Consider the following 15,969-nt stretch of genomic DNA (forward strand, 5'->3'; position numbering starts at 1 on the left):
ATCAGACGGAAACCTTTCTGAACTCATCCCGCAGATCACAAAGCCGTTGTTCGCCGCCGTGGGAGATGAGAAGGTCCAGCAGAAGCTGCTGACGGTCATGTTCGACCTGCAGGTGGACAGCAGGAGTCCGCTGATTGCCAACGCTGTCGGCACCGCCTTCAAAGCGGTGAGCGATTGCTCTCTTCAATCTGCATTTGGTTGTTTCGTTCTATTTGCTCATTACAAATGTTACAAGTATAAACAACAATAATCGTCATCGTCTTCTGGTTGTGCGGACAGATCGCAGTGGATGGTCAGCTGGTGGCCAATGAGCTGGCCCCACCGGAAAAAGCCAAGATGCCCATGACGGTGCAGCGAACCCGGAGGAGCAAAATGATGCTCAGGTGAAGTTGATTTCTTTTTGAAGTGGAATCACTGATATTCTACAGAACTCAGGAAAAGACCTGAATGTGTTTTATGTTAGTGGAGGCTTGGTTTGTTCCTTAATATACAACCTTCTTTTGAGACCCGGAATATTGGTCCTGGTTCCAATTGGTTCTCGAGCAATGTGTCCATTTACATGACTTGTTCATTTATTTTATATACATGTATACTGAGTACTGTATCCATCCATTTTCTGTACAGCTTATCTTCACAATGGTCGCGGGCGTGCTGGAGTCCGCCCGTCCCAGCTCAAATTTATTCTCTAGCATTTTAGACAAAAGTTAAAACATCAATGACCTCTCGGGAGCATTCAAGGATTGGCAACTGACATAAGTTTAGGTCAGATCAACATTACAACATGATTGAAATAATGGGTGCTAACTTACTGTAATTAAATTACTTTATTGCAATTAAATTACTTTAATAAATACTGTTAATGACATGCTTACTCTAACTTTCTCACTGTCCCAGCTATATGGACGGGTGTTGTCCATTTAGATGAGGTTCCCCACGACGTACTTCAGTTGTGCACAGACTGCAAATAACTTGCGTGTTGTTTGTCTGAGACAGCGCAAAATAGTCCCACACCGATGACTATTTTTTAACTGACATGATTGGAAAAAAACTTTATTGGCCGTCAGATAGTTACAGTACTGGGCCACAAGACACGTGACAAGGCTAAAAATAGCCTAGCTTTTGGATTCATACGCAACGGCGACACGGAGTTAAATGTCTTGCGCGGAGCCGATCGATGACGTCGTTGATCGGATCGGCGAATTATGACACGAAAGCCGATCAGCCTAAAACGCTAATTATCGGCCGATACCGATCAGATCGGCGTAAAGTCTAATATATATAGACTGTGATAAGTATTTTACATTGGTGTTTGAGTCATGTGTCTCACGGCAGATCCGCTCAAATTCACGACTTCCCTTGCTGAGGTAATGACAGCTGACATGTCATCCTCAGGAAACCTGAAGAGAGCAGTGATGTTTCTCCAGAGGGGGGCGGTGTTTCTTGGCACAGAGTCTCTCTGATTCTGGAGCTGCTGCAGCACAAGAAGAAGTTGAAGCGAGCCCAGTCGTTGGTGCCGGTTCTGTTCTCGCTGCTGGCCAGGTAACGGAAACAGGAAGCGTGGAGGCGATGGCGCCTCATGCTGTTGCTCCTCTTGTTCCTCAGGAGCCTGGAGGCCACCTCCGTGGAACGGGCCAACTTGGAGTACATCAAGCAGCTTCTGCTCAGCTGCCTGCTCAACGTCTGTACCAAACTGGCACCGGACGGACGGCCCGCTGGCCCAGGTGGGTGGGCGAGTGCGTAGACCGTTTGGGTTCTGTCACGTCTGTAAACAGGCTAGTTGACTTAATAAATACACACCATGTAATTAATTATCTTTATTTTAAAAAATCAGCCGATCAACGGCTCGTATCTGAAGGAACCGCCGTATTTATAAATATATTTGTCCCTCCAGACGTCCTGGATGAAGACAAGTTCAGCGTGGAGCTGGTAGTCCAGTGCGTCCGAGCGTCGGACGTGCCGCAGACTCACCATCACGCTCTGCTGCTGCTGAGCGCCGTCGCCAACATCTTCCCCGTGAGTAGTCTGGACTTCTCGTACAGACAGGCTAGCATCTCGTACATGTGAACAAACTGACCTCCCATTTGTGTGTGGCGGGCCTGCAGGAGAAGGTTCTGCACAACATCATGCCCATCTTCACCTTCATGGGCGCCAACATCATGCGTCTGGATGACGCCTACAGCTTCAGAGTCATCGACAAGACGGTGCAGATGGTCATCCCGGCTGTCATCAAGGCAAGTGCGTGACGGGGTTTCGGATGTCGGTCTGTTTAAACAAGTCTCTTTATCTCCGCCCCTGCAGGCCCGCGGCCAATCGGACGGCAGCGTGGACGCGACGGTGATGAGGATCGTGCACGTGTTCGCCGACGCGTTGCCTCACGTGCCCGAACACCGGCGGCTGCCCATCCTCGCTCGGCTGGTCGCCACGCTGGGCCCGGCCCGCTTCCTCTGGGCCCTAATGCTCCTCCTGTTCAAGCTCCACACCACGCAGCCGTCCGGCTCAGAAAGCGAGAAGGCAAGAAATCTTGGGCGGGCGGAGGAGGGCGCGGTAATTCCCTCGCCAATAGCTGGGGAACACTGTACCGGCAGTAGCATCTCTAGGGAGACGGATTTTGCTCAATCGTGTGCTGTCTTGTCAAACGAGATGTCGTGCGGACGTTCTCGCTGTGTTGCTTGCTTAGGAAGCGGCTCGGGAGCGAGACGTGGACTTCTGGATCTCCGTGTGTTGCCAGTTCGAGGTGACCGAGCAGCTCACGTCGCTCATCAACATCCTCGACTTCCTCATCCAGCTGCCCGACGACAAAGAGGACGGTGGGAACGTTATTCACGACAAATACACTTGCACGCTGACCAAACTGGCGCTCAACTCAGCCGCTGCTAAAATCTCCGTTTTGCACACTTATTGCACGCCTGCACATCCAATGTTGCTTTTATCTATTTTATTGTATGTTATTTCTTATTTTTAATGCTCTGATTTGACACAGCTTATAGCCTAGGAGTGCACTTTGTTTCTTCTGTACTTGTATTAAGAAATGACAAACAAAAACCTTTGACCTAATAACGAAAATCTGCAGACAATTGTCCTTTGCAATTCCATTGGGGGATATTTGAAATCCCCAAAAAATCTTGAATAAGTGAGGATAAACTGCCAATCAGTGTTTTCGGGGTGCACCCCCCTCCCCCCCCCCCAAAAAAAAAAGAAAAGAGGAGCAAAAACATTAGAAACAAATGTGCGATTAGTTGAACCCACGGGTGCCGAACCTAGAGTATGCGGGGGTCCACCATATATACTTTATGTGACATTTTTGTTTTCCCATGACATTTTTCCAATGTGAAACATTTAAAGTTTGGGAATCACTTTGTTGTTGTTGGTTTTGTCTATAGCTGATCATTTCTGTCCTCGCCAGGTGCGGCCAAGCCAGCCGCCGGCCGGCGAGGAGCCGGGGAAAAGAAGGAAGAGGGGGAGAAGTTGGAGGAGCTGATCTTCAGCGTGGAGGCCCACAGCGGCAAAGAGTTGAGACACTTCAAGTTCCTCTCCGTCTCCTTCATGGCTCAGCTGCTCGGCTCGGCCAGCTTCATCGGGAAGGTGAGCGCGGTCTGGGGGCACGTCCGCTTTGATGTTACCGTGTCCTCGAGCATTTTCTGTTTGTTGTTCAGGTGGCGGACACTCAGGACGTCGGTGACCGCATCCGCGCTGAGTCCCTCCAGCAGCTGCAGCAGCAGTGAGTTTAGTTCTCCTCAAATCAAGCGAACATTTCAAAACGGTCTGTCAAAAACGACGCTTCGTCCAGGCTGCTGGAGTATAATCTGCGTTACATCCAGTGCGTCGCTCGCTGCGTGGACGAGAACGCCGACAAGCCCATCGCAAAGTTCTGGAGAGTTCTGCTGAATAAAACCTACGATGTTTTGGATAAGGTGAGAGCTTGCTGTGACGCAACACAACAAAACGTAAACTTTAAAACCTTAACTTCTGACCAAAACTGCTGTTGTGTTGCTCTATAAATAAAGTTGAGTTGAGTGAACAACACGTTTGTTCCCTTTTATCCTGGCCAAGTTGAACGCTTTGTTGCCCACGGACACGTTCATCACGGTGATGAGGGGGCTGATGGGAAATCAGCTGCCGTCGGTGAGGAGGAAAGCCATGGAGCTGCTCAACAACAAGCTGCAGCACAAGACGCAGTGGGCGGAGCAACAAGTAAATAGCACATAATAAACTTACAACTGTCTATATTAATAGCTTAAACCCTGAATATACCCAAAGCACTTGGCGGATTTTCATTCTTTTCTATTTTGGTCCTTAACGGTGGCGAATAGCGAGGATTGACCGCATTCTTTTGCGTTTTACGCAAGTGCTGTCATTCACACTTCGTAGCAGTGGCGCCTGGTCAGTCGAGTGCCAGGAGAAGACAAAAACCTAAATGCAAATATTTATAAGAATGTAAAAACTAAATATATGGATGTCTATTTCTAGACCAGCAGCGTAAATGGTATTTAGTTACTGATGAGTAAAATCTTTTCGCTCATGTATGTCATCTGTTGAGGGGCGTATTGTTTGTATTACTCACGTAATACAAACAAGTTTCGACACTTTTGCGCTTGTTTCAGGCAATTGCAAAACATTGTAAACATGACTAAAACGTTGATAAGATCCAAATGTCTCCCCACTGCAGGTCAGCGTCCTCTTAGAGCTGATGGTGGACCTCCTCGCCATCGTGGGTACGCCGCACGGGAAGGCGGTGGCGGCGGAGACGCAGGAAGCGACCGTCAACAGGCAGACGGCGCTCTACAGCCTCAAGCTGCTCTGCCGCCTCTTCGGCCCGGCCCGCCCCGAGGCCTTCGTCCCCGTCATGCTGCGCGCCGTGGAGATCGTCGAGTCGCCGCACGAGGAGAAGAACGTGACGGCCGGCGCTCTGCTGTGCGTCGCCGAGGTAGTCGGCGCCCTCAAAGCCCTCGCCGTCCCGCAGCTGCCCAGGTTAGCGCCGTGTGTCTCCGATGCGCTTCTTGTCCGGCCGCGACAACATTTTCAGTGTTGCTAAATGTCATTACATCATTGAACAGCCATCTCAAAAACAAAAAAATGATTGGGAATTTGTGGTTTGTTTTTGGTTTTCAGTGTTTCCCAACTTTTATGACACACTTGTTTGCCTTAGCACGGTTGGGAATCACAGATTTAGATTACAATGTATTTCGTGATGTTATAATGTTCCGTGACGTCCGCGCAGGTTGATGCCGGCCGTGCTGCACGTGCTCAGCGACAGGAAAGATCTGCTGACCAACGAGATTTACTTACTGAGCGCCGTCACCGCCCTGCAGCGTGTCGCCGAGACGTTGGCGCACTTCATCAGCCCCTACCTGCAGGACACCACCTTGCAGGCTTGTTGCAATTCATCCTTTCCCGACCATCAGCGAGCCAAAAGCAAATATTTGACACTAGATTACATGAGCGCAAATAAAGATGCGTTACTTGTAGAGTTACTTTTATTGCTATTACAAGAAATCGTTTCTTTTGCAGCTCCCATAACATCCAACTTTAAAAATCACTTGCAGGTGTGTCGGCTGACGCGTCTACTGGAGGATTCTTCGTCTTCCTCCTCGTCAGCAACCAATCAGCTGTCTGCGCGTCTGGCCTCCCTCAGGAGCTCCCTGGCCACCGAGCTCCCCCCCAGGGTCCTACTGCCCGTCGTGACCAGGTGCTACAACGTCATGGTTGTGGACAAGAAGGTGAGCGAGGACACACACGTGCAACATCTACATCGACCCCACCTTGAGAGCGTTGGCCTGTCGCTGCGATGTGTTAGTGTCGCCATATTGGATGTGGCGCATGTGCCCTTTCAACGAATGCAAATCAATGGACTGGACTTCAGAAAGCAACAACCTGTACACAAAGTGTGCAAAGTTAAAACCACTCATTTATTTGGGAAACTGTTAGGAACCAAAGACAACTTGTATAACTTTTATTCTGATGATTATAAATGTTCACTCCTTTTATGTACAACAACAACAAACAATTTTAGTCCCAAGAGAAGAGGTTCTAATTGTCCCTAGAAAAGCTTTGAGTCGCACGAGAAGGAACTTGCCCTCAAAGGTATTGTTTTGGGGCCTTTTTGTGGCATCTTGGTGCCAAAGAACTAAGTTAAGGAGCTTCATTTCGACAAAATTGTTGCTTTTACGCCATCTTGTGGCAGCTAAACGTAATAATGGCATTAGCCTTCATAAATTTCTCTGAGCGTTAATGGCGGCCGAGCAAGCGCTGACCGGAGTGCTTCCCCTCAGGACCAACTGGGGGCGCTGATGAGCATCCTCAAGGAACACGTGAGCCACATGGAGCGAGAGCAGCTCAGTTCTCACCAATCAGAGCTGACCGGGTTCTTCCTGGCCGCCCTGGACTTCAGAGCTCAATTCTGCCGGGTGCGTTTGGCGCGCTCGTGTCCGTTGGTCACTTGGTCTGCGGGAGCTTCTGACGTTTTGCTGGGTGCAGGGCGACCTGGCGAGGACGGCTCAGATCGAGGGCAGCACGATCGACTGTCTGCTGGTCATGGTGATGAAACTGTCCGAAGTCACGTTCAGGCCGCTCTTCTTCAAGGTGACAGCTTTGACCTTTTTTTTTGTTTTGGTTTGTTTTTTGGGCTTCTTTGTGGAATTATATGGGCTAGCGCAAGACTGGGCAATTTATACGTCCCGGGCCAATTACGACTCTTCAGTCTGGCCCGCCAAGCGTAAACTTATCAAAACTTCCTTCGGTTGCCTTAAAAAAAAATTTCCCCTAAAATTGCTTCGTTAAAGATTTGCTGTTTTTGTTTCCTCAGCTGTTCGACTGGAGTAAATCCGGCAATAAAGAGCGTCTGCTGACTTTCTTCCGACTCTCCGACTGCATCGCCGAGCGCCTCAAAGGTCTTTTCGTCCTGTTCGCGGGAAACCTGGTCAAGCCCTTCGCGGACCTCCTCCAGCAGACAAACGTCTCCAAGACGGGTGAAGCTTGCTTACTTACTTCTTTTTATCATTATTTATTCATTTAAGAGAAGAAAAGAAAGAAAATGGCCACATTCGGAAAATTGGGAGGAAAAGGCGAGGCGCTTCATATCGTGTTTATGAAATGTGCTAAAAAGCAATTTGATATGTTCTCGGTCGACATATGCAAACCAGTTCAACATATTTAAAGAAGTAGTATAAAAGACGGAGCAAAATGTTTTTAATGCTAGTGTTACTTGGATTTTTTTAATATAAAAATTGTGTGATGTCTAATGTTCAACTTTTTACATTTTTATATAACATATATCTATTTTTATTTACAAATAAAAAAAAACTAAATTGTATGACTTTTTGGGGTTTTTTTATGAAAAAGAATTTTGCTATTTTTCAAAATTGTAACTTTTTTTGTTGTTGTTGAACCTTTTGATGCTGGCTGTTTAATTTTATGAGAATATACAGTGGGACAATAACGCAAACACGCAGCAGGCCACAAATGGCATATCAATGTAAAATATTAATGAATTTGTAATTTGAGAAAACGATCTGTCGATCAAAGTGGTAGCCCTTTGCATGAATCAGTAGCCAAAAAGTAGGTCTCGTTTTGCAAAAGGCGGGCGCTCCCTGCAATATATGTCCAGCGGCATATTTTTTCTTAAAAATCTAAACTCGTAAAACTTTGTCTCCGTTCCTCAGCCGAGCCGTTGTTCGATTCCGAGCGCGGTGCCGAGAAGACCGACCTGCTGCTTTGCTACGTCCTGAACTGCCTGCACAAGATCTTCTTGTACGACACGCAGCGCTTCCTCAGCAAGGAGCGAGCCGACGCCCTCCTGGCGCCCCTCGTCGACCAGGTGAGAACGCAAACCTCGCTACCCGACGTAATTGGACAAGTGAGTCACATTATATCGTTCTGGCCCAAAGTTTGGATCCATGTTCTGCACAAACGCAGAAACCGGAACCGAACGCGAACGCTTCCTGCAGGCTTTGATGTTTGCACTAAATGCGACGTTTTCTAAATAGACTCGGGCTTGAGCTAAAGCAGGGCTGGGGAAACATTTGCGCTCAAGGACCACGTTGAATTTTGAAATCGGACACACGGGCGTTTTGTGGAAGCCATAAAAAAAGAGAAAAAAATCTAAAATATGTCCTTATTTTATTTGTAAAATAATAATTCATGCTCATTTTCAATGGATGATTTATTTCTATTGATGATTATCCAATTATGAAATAAACTGTTAAATGTACTACATATAAAACAATTGTTTTAGTAATATTTATTTTCATTTTATTTGATCTGTTGTCAATAGATTTTAACTTTACTTTGATAATGAAATAATTCATTCTCATCTTTTATTTCTGATTTGATGATAATGAATCAGCCAAATATTTCTTATTTTACTGTTTTTATTTTTACTTACAATAAACCAGTTAACGGTTTTCATTTCATCAATTGTCCATCGATTGTAAGTTTATTTTGGAAAATACACAAATGAATGTTAATAATGTATACAATTGCTAGTTTTACTGCTTTTTAGATTTCAGTTTATTCAATGAATAAATTAATACATTTACCTAAGGAGTTTATCTGAAGACAAGATAATGCATGCTCAATTTTGTATTGCTAATGAATGGAATAACTATGCAATTATTTAATAATTTTTTGATGTAAATGTAAAAAATTGTACTTTTCCATTTTTACTTGGAATAAACCCATTCACAAATTCCTCAATGATAAAAATAATTTAAAACAAATACCTTTTTAGTTACCTCATTGTGGGGGGCACGACTAACCCAACAAATATTACCGGACTCTTGATCATGTCAAATCTCGGTGGGCCAGATGACAAACTTTTGTCCCCCCCGGCGTATTATGTGTCAGCTGGAGAATACGCTCGGCGGCCGCGAGGAGTACCGGCAGAGGGTGACCGAGCACCTTGTCGCGTGCGTGGGTCAGTTTGCCGTGTCGCTGGCCGACGACACGCAGTGGAAGAGCCTCAACTACCGCGTCCTGCTCAAGAGCAGACACGCCGACGCCGAGGTGACGACGGCTTTCGAGCGCCTTCGGTGACGCCGACATTGGAGGATTTCAACCGCAAGTTGATTCCACGTTGGTCCTCCTCTTCTCAGGTGCGCTTCTCCTCGCTGCTGATGGTGATGGAGCTGGCGGCCAAACTGAAGGAGAACTACGTGGTGCTGCTTCCGGAGACCATACCTTTCCTGGCCGAACTCATGGAGGGTCAGTACAGTACCGAAATACCGCGGACCCCCGCGTAATCGCGGTTCGACAGCCTGGGATTCACATATTCTCTCATTTATTTCTTTTTCTTTTTTTTTTTTTCCCCCTGATTTCTTGTTCCCATTTTTCCAATGGTTTTTTTTTTTTTTTTTTTTTTTTTCTCCGCGTTTCTATTTGTATTTTCTTTTTCGGGGGAAACCAATTCTGAAAACACATTTTGGCGGTTTATTCCTGCTTATTCAATCATTTTTTGGGCTTCCCAAAAAAATGTTCAGTGCAATTCTAATGGCTGTCCATTATATGGTAATTTTTGCTATTGGTACCTAAAATGCACTAAAGTGGGGATACGGACCCCGAGATGGTGGCAAAGCATTTAAGACTGAGAGGATCATAAAGCATCCATGCCATCATGATGCGTCTAGCATGTACACAGTCATGAACTCATGTTACATAAATGAGTGTATTCAGTCGTTAAGATTATTCAACACAGCAAACCACCTTCACTTGAGGCTCGTGGATAGTAGCGGCAAGCTTAAGCGTCCGAATTACAAGCTCGCGCAAAGTCGCACGTAGGCCAATATGCCTCTTGGCATTGACACACAATTAGAAATGTTCTGGACTACAAGCAAATTTTAACGGAAAAGTAGAATATACAAACTTTGACTTTCAGTTAAAAGTGCATTTTAGGTTCTTCCTGACGTAGGTTTTGTTTTCCGAAAGCTGAATATCCCCAAGTTTTGCGTACGTTGACTCGTTATGTTTGTGTTCCAGACGAGTGCGAGGAGGTGGAGCAGCAGGTTCAGAAGGTCGTTCGGGAGATGGAGAACATTCTGGGAGAACCGCTGCAGAGCTACTTCTAACACACACGCAGTTTGCAACGTCATTGTTTGGCTCAGTATCACTGCGACGCGCCATTGCTGTCCTCATCAGACTAACGCGGTCGGTCATCATGAAAATGTGGCAGAATAATGAAAATCTGAGGGCGTATTGTAAGTGGCCAAATATTTGCATAGTGCAGTTCAGTGAAATGTTTCCTTCATTTTATACCATTTTCCTCATCGGGTGTATATTATTGGGGTGTTTCAGTGATACGAAATCTTTATTTTACATGGTTTTATTGTCTTCGACAAGTTATTTGAGGAAATGAGTCATTTTGGTCATGTAAATGGTGGCGTGACCGTGCCTTTACGAAACCCTCACGTTTGCAGTGACATTCCGATCAGCATTTTGTCTTTCGGGAAGGGAGTCTCAAAACAGTGAATGGTTGCAAAATAAATATTTACACTTTCCATTTCTGGGAAATTTCGGTAGCACTTTTTTTCTTGTTGGTGCGTTCCAGACTGGCGGGAATTCCGAATATCTCAATCTTCCCACGAAGAATAGTTCACTGGAACGACGCTCAAAGTCGCCATTTCTCCTTCCAGAGCATATCGGTGTACCCTGACTTCAACCGCCATCCGATCGGACCGCAGAAAAAAATGGTCGAGAATTCCATGTAACAACGGATATTTGAACACAGACGACGGAGCGACGCGTAGCCGGACAATTCTGCAAAGAACGACTGCCGGATTAATGGCATTTCTATTGATTTCAATGGAGAAAGATGATTGATTGTATGACCCCCCCCCCAAAAGAATGGATAATTCACCAGCAGCTAGGCCGAATTTTAACAGGATGTGTCAAAATGTTAAACTTCAATTTCAGTTTCTTGGCTCGGAGAATGGTATTGACTTTGGCATTGTATGTGTTCCAAAATGCTGGCGCACAAAAGGCATTTTGGAGAAAATTCAAGAAAAACACCAACTGCAAAGGAAAACGTTTCCCGGTGATGCGCAAATTGGAAGATGTATGAAATTGGTGATCAATTTTGATGAACAGATATTTAATTTTTTGAACATGGTTTTGTGCATTTTCCAACAAGAATACACCGAAGCAGAGTATTTGCCTGCTTGATTTCCAATAGTGTCGGTGCCTTCTTGTTTTGCCCGAACAATGATTAACCCGGGTGACGTCACTCGCCGCTGGAGACGGCACGCGCACCGTCCCGCTCCAGAGCTCTCTCTCTCTCTCTCTCTCTCTCTCTCTCTCTCTCTCTCTCTCTCTCTCTCTCTCTCTCTCTCTCCATTTCTGTTTCAGCACCATGCAGCGTGCCAGGACACCTCTGCAGCTCCTCATCACCTCATCCACACTTCATCACCATCGTCATCGTCATCACCAGGAGGCGCGCTCGGTGGGGATCATCGGCGCGCCTTTCGCCAAAGGACAGGTGAGGTCAGCACGCGAGAACCGGAATAAGGTGACCTCCGCTACAACATTAGTGCCAAATTTGAACTCCTTCAATTCCCGCTGGGCCAATCAGGGGAGCACATTAAGATGTGCCTGCGCGCGTGTGTGTTGCAGCCCCGGGACGGCGTGCAGCTCGGACCGGACGTAATCCGCGCCGAGGGACTCGTCCACAAGCTTCGGGCGCAAGGTGACGTCGTAGATCCACGATGTTGACGCGCGCGCTCGCCGGTCACTTCATTAGGTACACTTGAGAAAGCTCCAAGTGCAAGAGCTGTCGCAAAAATCACACTTTACTGCCCCCGGTGGTCCAAACGTTAGGGACAGCTCCCGGTCCAGTGCCGTCTGTCAAAACGCTACTTTGTGTACCTAATGAAGTGGCTACTTGGATGCAGATATATTTCACGACTGACATTTATACTGTATATTTATTTCTATAGACGCGCTATTGTAGTCCGTGTGTAATATATTTTATCGGACGGGTGAGCAAATATTGTGCGTGCCCGCCATTGTTGTCATGCTAGAAGCTCAAAGTGACTTTGGCTCTCGTTTGCACGGTTCCATATTTGACAGCACGCTGGTTACTGTGTGCTCAACTCGCTGACTTTTGCTCTGCACGCGCGGTAAACGCCCAAGTCGACTGGTCGTGTTCCATTCAAAGCAAACAACTTGACGATTTAACCGTGAAACAAAGACCACCAGGAAATGGATTGATGAATCAATATGCAATGTATTCAAGTTTGCGTCTGTTGCTCCTATTCCTGTGCACATATTACTGTTTGCGTGCGGGTTCCTGCTCCTGTTTTAATTCCTGCATATGAATATTCATTCTGTTGAATGAATTTTGTTTTCACTGACAGCCTCAAGGGTCTTCGTGTCCCAACCACACATCATTTATTTTCCTTTTTTTTTTAATGATTTTATTTTATTACTTTTTTTTGCTGCCCCAGGCTGCATCGTGAAGGATTATGGGAATTTGACCTTTGAGGACGTGGTGCCCGACGAGCCAGTGGGACGGGTGAAACACGCCCGGGCGGTGGGCAACGCCAACCGCAGGTTGTCGGAAGCGGTGCGGGCGGTGAAGCGCGATGGGCACGCCGCGGTCGTGCTGGGCGGAGACCACAGGTCAGCTGGGAGTGGGGGGGGGTAGAGAGAAACAAAAAAACGGCAGCACTTTGCTTTTGGAATGTGGGAGGAGGCCGGAGGCTCCGGAGAAGACCTGAAGAAGTATGGGAGAATTTATTTTAAGAAGAAGAAGAAAAAAAAAAAAAAACTCTTCCAGTTCTTTCGTAATCAGCAGTAGAACACGGGTTGCTTTTCGTTAGCTTAATGCTAACACATAAGGGGAATCGTCATCGACGGGCTAACGAGTAGCATCCGTGTCGCGGCGTCGTCGCCCTTCACGCCGCGCATATTTCAACGCGAACGGTGTAGCAAAACATGTAGACAGATAAATATCACAAAACTCACAAGCATATATTCGTAATCATGTGTGTAGCGTGATTAATATTACCGCCGCACTGAGGAGCTGTTTGATATTGCCCCCTGGTGGCTGAGGTGCACGCACCAAAAGGAGCAGCACAATGTTCGTCCGACTGAAGCAAAAAAAAATATAGATCGTTATTGTGTGTTTTTATAGAGTGCTAGCTTCTTTGTTTGTTTTTTTTAAAAATCAAAAATGCATGTTTTGCTTGCTTGTGCCGCAATGTTTTGTCGACGTGACTTTTGCAGCCTGGCAATGGGCTCGGTGCACGGGCACGCCTCGGCGGTGGGCGATCTGAGCCTGGTTTGGGTGGACGCCCACGCCGACATCAACACGCCGCTCAGCACGCCCACGGGAAACATGCACGGGCAGCCCGTGTCGCACCTGCTCCACGAGCTGCGCCCAAAGGTGACACAAATGCATCAGAAACTATCAAACGTCCATTTGACAGTTTAACCCTCAGCCTTTATTTTCCGCCTTTGAGCTTGTTTGTGGCCCTTTTTGTCCCGATATAAGCTGTAATTGTTTTTTGCAATTCTTTGACTGCATCAAGTTTTTAACTAATCACGAGGATAAAATCCTTTTATTTTGTAACTTCAAATTGCACTTTGATGGAAAGTGTTTTTTTTTTTTTTTTATTGACGTAGTCTCTTACGTATCATTTCTTTCTTTTTTCACGATAGCTACATTGATGTCAAAAGTCAAAAGTGTGCTCTCACTAAAACGAACCCGTTCTCTGCCAGCCCTCCCAGCCAACGTGGGCATTTGACTTCTATATCAAATTTGACTTGTCAGATCCCCGTCCTGCCGAACTTCTCGTGGATGACGTCGTGCGTGTCGGCCAAACATTTGGTCTACATCGGCCTGAGAGACCTGGACCCCGAGGAGCAGTAAGTCTTCTGTCGTCGCGTGCCCCGAAAGGCAAACAATTTGGAGTTCGGCCCACATTTTCTGGGAAAAATGTGCATCGCGAGGAACTTATTGATTAGCTAGCGAAAGTTCAAATGTTAACCGGACTGTGTTTGTACGTAGAAGCCATTTTCAAATCAACCAAAAGTGGCTGAACACATTACAAAATAAGACAATGACATTTAATCAAACATACAAAAAAATGTATCTGTTGTAAAGTTAAAAAAGTACTTAAGGGCAAAGTATTGTAAAGCAGTCAAATGTTCTCGCTGTAATTCTTTGTTGTACTAAATAAGAAGTTATTTTAATCTTTATATATTGACCCTAGTGAGGATAAGCGGTACGGAAAATGGATGGATGGATATTTTTTTAAATTCACTGTCCGATTAATCGTTTATCGGAATCTTTTTCCTGCCAAATATCGGAATCGGCCTGCAAAAATCCATATCGGTTGGGTCCTGGTAAAAAGTATTCAAGCAGCCCAGTTAGCGTGGTTCCAACTTTATATCAAACTGGCCGTGTCCAAACCGGTTTGCAGTTACCTCCTGAAGCTGGCGGGCGTGAAGGCGTTCTCCATGACGGACGTCGACCGTCTGGGCGTGGGCCGCGTGATGGAGGAGACGTGCGACTTCCTGTGTAAACGCGGGTAAGTATGTAGCCCCCCGCCGGCCCCCCGCCCCTCCGCTTCGTCTTAATTTCACGGCGTCACTCTGAGCAGGGCGGAGAGACCGATCCACCTGAGCTACGACGTGGACGCCTTGGACCCGACCGTTACCCCGGCGACGGGGACGCCCGTGCTGGGCGGCCTCACCTACAGGGAGGGCGTCTACATCGCGGAACGGCTCAGCGACACCGGTCCGAAACACGCACGCAAGCACATCGACAACAAACGCACGTCTGCGTGTTCCTGTCCATGTATCTTTGTGTGTGTGTTGCTGTTCTTGTGTTTTCCTGTTCCTGTTGTTGTGTTCTCCAGTGTATATTTGTGTGTGTGTGTGTGTGTGTGTGTTCCTGTGTGTGCATCTGTTTGTATGTTCCTTTTCATGTGTGTTCCTCTACTATGTTCCTGGGTCTGCTTTTGTGTGTGTGTTCCTGTTCAAATGTGCATTCCTGTGTGTGTGTGTGTTCCTGCTCTTGTATTCTCCTGTTTGATTGTGCGTATGCTCCTGTTCCAGTTCATGTGTGTGTGCGTGCGTGTGTGTTCCTGTCACCTGTGCGCGCATTCCCATTGACGTGGGCGCGCCTGTGGTCCGCGGGTCCTCAGGGTCGCTGTCCGCGGTGGACGTGGTGGAGGTGAACCCGGCGCGCGGCGCGACGGAACGCGACGTGCGCTCGACGGCCCGGGCGGCGCTCGACATTTTGCTGGGCTGCTTCGGACGCCGGCGGGGGGGGACCCACCCGCCTCATTTCTGCCTGCCTGACGCATGAATGCACCAAAACTCTTTCAGCAAGTTATTCCAGAATCTTCCTATCCTACTTAAGTTCCAAGTACTAGTGCACTCTTTGTCCTCACTAGCGAGACAATTGAGCGCACTGGTAGAACGACTAATCTTTTGTCCTTCGGCCGGAAGCTGGACATGGTAGTTATTGAAGAGGAATTCTTCTGCTGGATGCTGGTTTTAAAAAAGAATAATCAAAAGCTTGAATCCAAAGAAACTCTCTCACGCAACATTGAATAAAATCACTTTTAAAAATAGTTAAAATGTGTATGTATAATAGTTTGTTTGAATAAAAATGATTCATTCTTAAATTAATTACATTTAAATATAACCGAGTTTAAAAAAAAAAAAGTCAAATGTATACATAAAATTGTTTGTTATTTTTAAATGATATGTACAATAAATCAGTTGACCATTTCAATCTAACTATATTCATCAACTAACTTTTATCCATCCATTTTCTGTAGCGCTTCTCCTCACGGGCAGGAGGCGCGGTACACCCTGGACCGGTCGCCAGCCAATCGCAGGGCACAAATACAAACAACCATTCGCACCTATGGGCAATTTAGAGTCTTCAATCAACCTAGCGCGCATATTTTGGGGATGTGGGAGGAAAGCGACATGCAAAGTCCACACGGGCGGGGCCGGGATTTGGAC

The 15,969-nt window shown here is 46.6% G+C and overlaps 2 protein-coding genes across 4 annotated transcripts in view; both read left to right on the forward strand.

The window, feature by feature from the left end:
- The window catches only part of heatr1 (HEAT repeat containing 1), a 22,807-nt gene extending 12,307 nt beyond the window's left edge, over nucleotides 1–10,500 (forward strand). Inside the window, exons 24-45 of the mRNA XM_061705569.1 lie at nucleotides 35–166; nucleotides 280–383; nucleotides 1,393–1,539; nucleotides 1,603–1,721; nucleotides 1,892–2,013; nucleotides 2,103–2,231; nucleotides 2,299–2,511; nucleotides 2,678–2,807; nucleotides 3,404–3,582; nucleotides 3,654–3,718; nucleotides 3,788–3,911; nucleotides 4,051–4,191; nucleotides 4,667–4,968; nucleotides 5,219–5,369; nucleotides 5,544–5,717; nucleotides 6,270–6,404; nucleotides 6,475–6,579; nucleotides 6,803–6,965; nucleotides 7,659–7,813; nucleotides 8,842–9,000; nucleotides 9,090–9,198; nucleotides 9,970–10,500. Of these exons, the coding sequence (XP_061561553.1) occupies nucleotides 35–166; nucleotides 280–383; nucleotides 1,393–1,539; nucleotides 1,603–1,721; nucleotides 1,892–2,013; nucleotides 2,103–2,231; nucleotides 2,299–2,511; nucleotides 2,678–2,807; nucleotides 3,404–3,582; nucleotides 3,654–3,718; nucleotides 3,788–3,911; nucleotides 4,051–4,191; nucleotides 4,667–4,968; nucleotides 5,219–5,369; nucleotides 5,544–5,717; nucleotides 6,270–6,404; nucleotides 6,475–6,579; nucleotides 6,803–6,965; nucleotides 7,659–7,813; nucleotides 8,842–9,000; nucleotides 9,090–9,198; nucleotides 9,970–10,058 (3,147 nt within the window). The 3' untranslated portion in view covers nucleotides 10,059–10,500. The remainder of the gene's footprint in view (nucleotides 1–34; nucleotides 167–279; nucleotides 384–1,392; nucleotides 1,540–1,602; nucleotides 1,722–1,891; nucleotides 2,014–2,102; nucleotides 2,232–2,298; nucleotides 2,512–2,677; nucleotides 2,808–3,403; nucleotides 3,583–3,653; nucleotides 3,719–3,787; nucleotides 3,912–4,050; nucleotides 4,192–4,666; nucleotides 4,969–5,218; nucleotides 5,370–5,543; nucleotides 5,718–6,269; nucleotides 6,405–6,474; nucleotides 6,580–6,802; nucleotides 6,966–7,658; nucleotides 7,814–8,841; nucleotides 9,001–9,089; nucleotides 9,199–9,969) is intronic.
- On the forward strand, nucleotides 10,098–15,722 carry arg1 (arginase 1). 3 transcript variants are annotated; one of them, XM_061705619.1, is made up of 9 exons: nucleotides 10,098–10,187; nucleotides 10,538–11,464; nucleotides 11,599–11,671; nucleotides 12,432–12,606; nucleotides 13,213–13,372; nucleotides 13,760–13,854; nucleotides 14,412–14,519; nucleotides 14,592–14,728; nucleotides 15,138–15,722. In XM_061705619.1, the coding sequence occupies exons 2-9, from the start codon at nucleotides 11,339–11,341 to the stop codon at nucleotides 15,299–15,301; spliced, it is 1,038 nt and encodes a 345-aa protein (XP_061561603.1). In that variant the 5' UTR covers nucleotides 10,098–10,187; nucleotides 10,538–11,338; the 3' UTR covers nucleotides 15,302–15,722. The 3 variants fall into 3 exon arrangements, with proteins under 3 accessions (XP_061561603.1, XP_061561602.1, XP_061561604.1); XM_061705618.1 differs by lacking the exon at nucleotides 15,138–15,722 and having other exon boundaries at nucleotides 14,592–15,124; XM_061705620.1 differs by lacking the exons at nucleotides 10,098–10,187; nucleotides 10,538–11,464; nucleotides 11,599–11,671; nucleotides 12,432–12,606; nucleotides 15,138–15,722 and adding an exon at nucleotides 12,639–12,708 and having other exon boundaries at nucleotides 14,592–15,124.
- The last annotated feature ends 247 nt before the right edge of the window (nucleotides 15,723–15,969 follow it).

Source organism: Phycodurus eques, chromosome 19, assembly GCF_024500275.1.
Source record: "Phycodurus eques isolate BA_2022a chromosome 19, UOR_Pequ_1.1, whole genome shotgun sequence".
Lineage (NCBI taxonomy): Eukaryota > Metazoa > Chordata > Actinopteri > Syngnathiformes > Syngnathidae > Phycodurus > Phycodurus eques.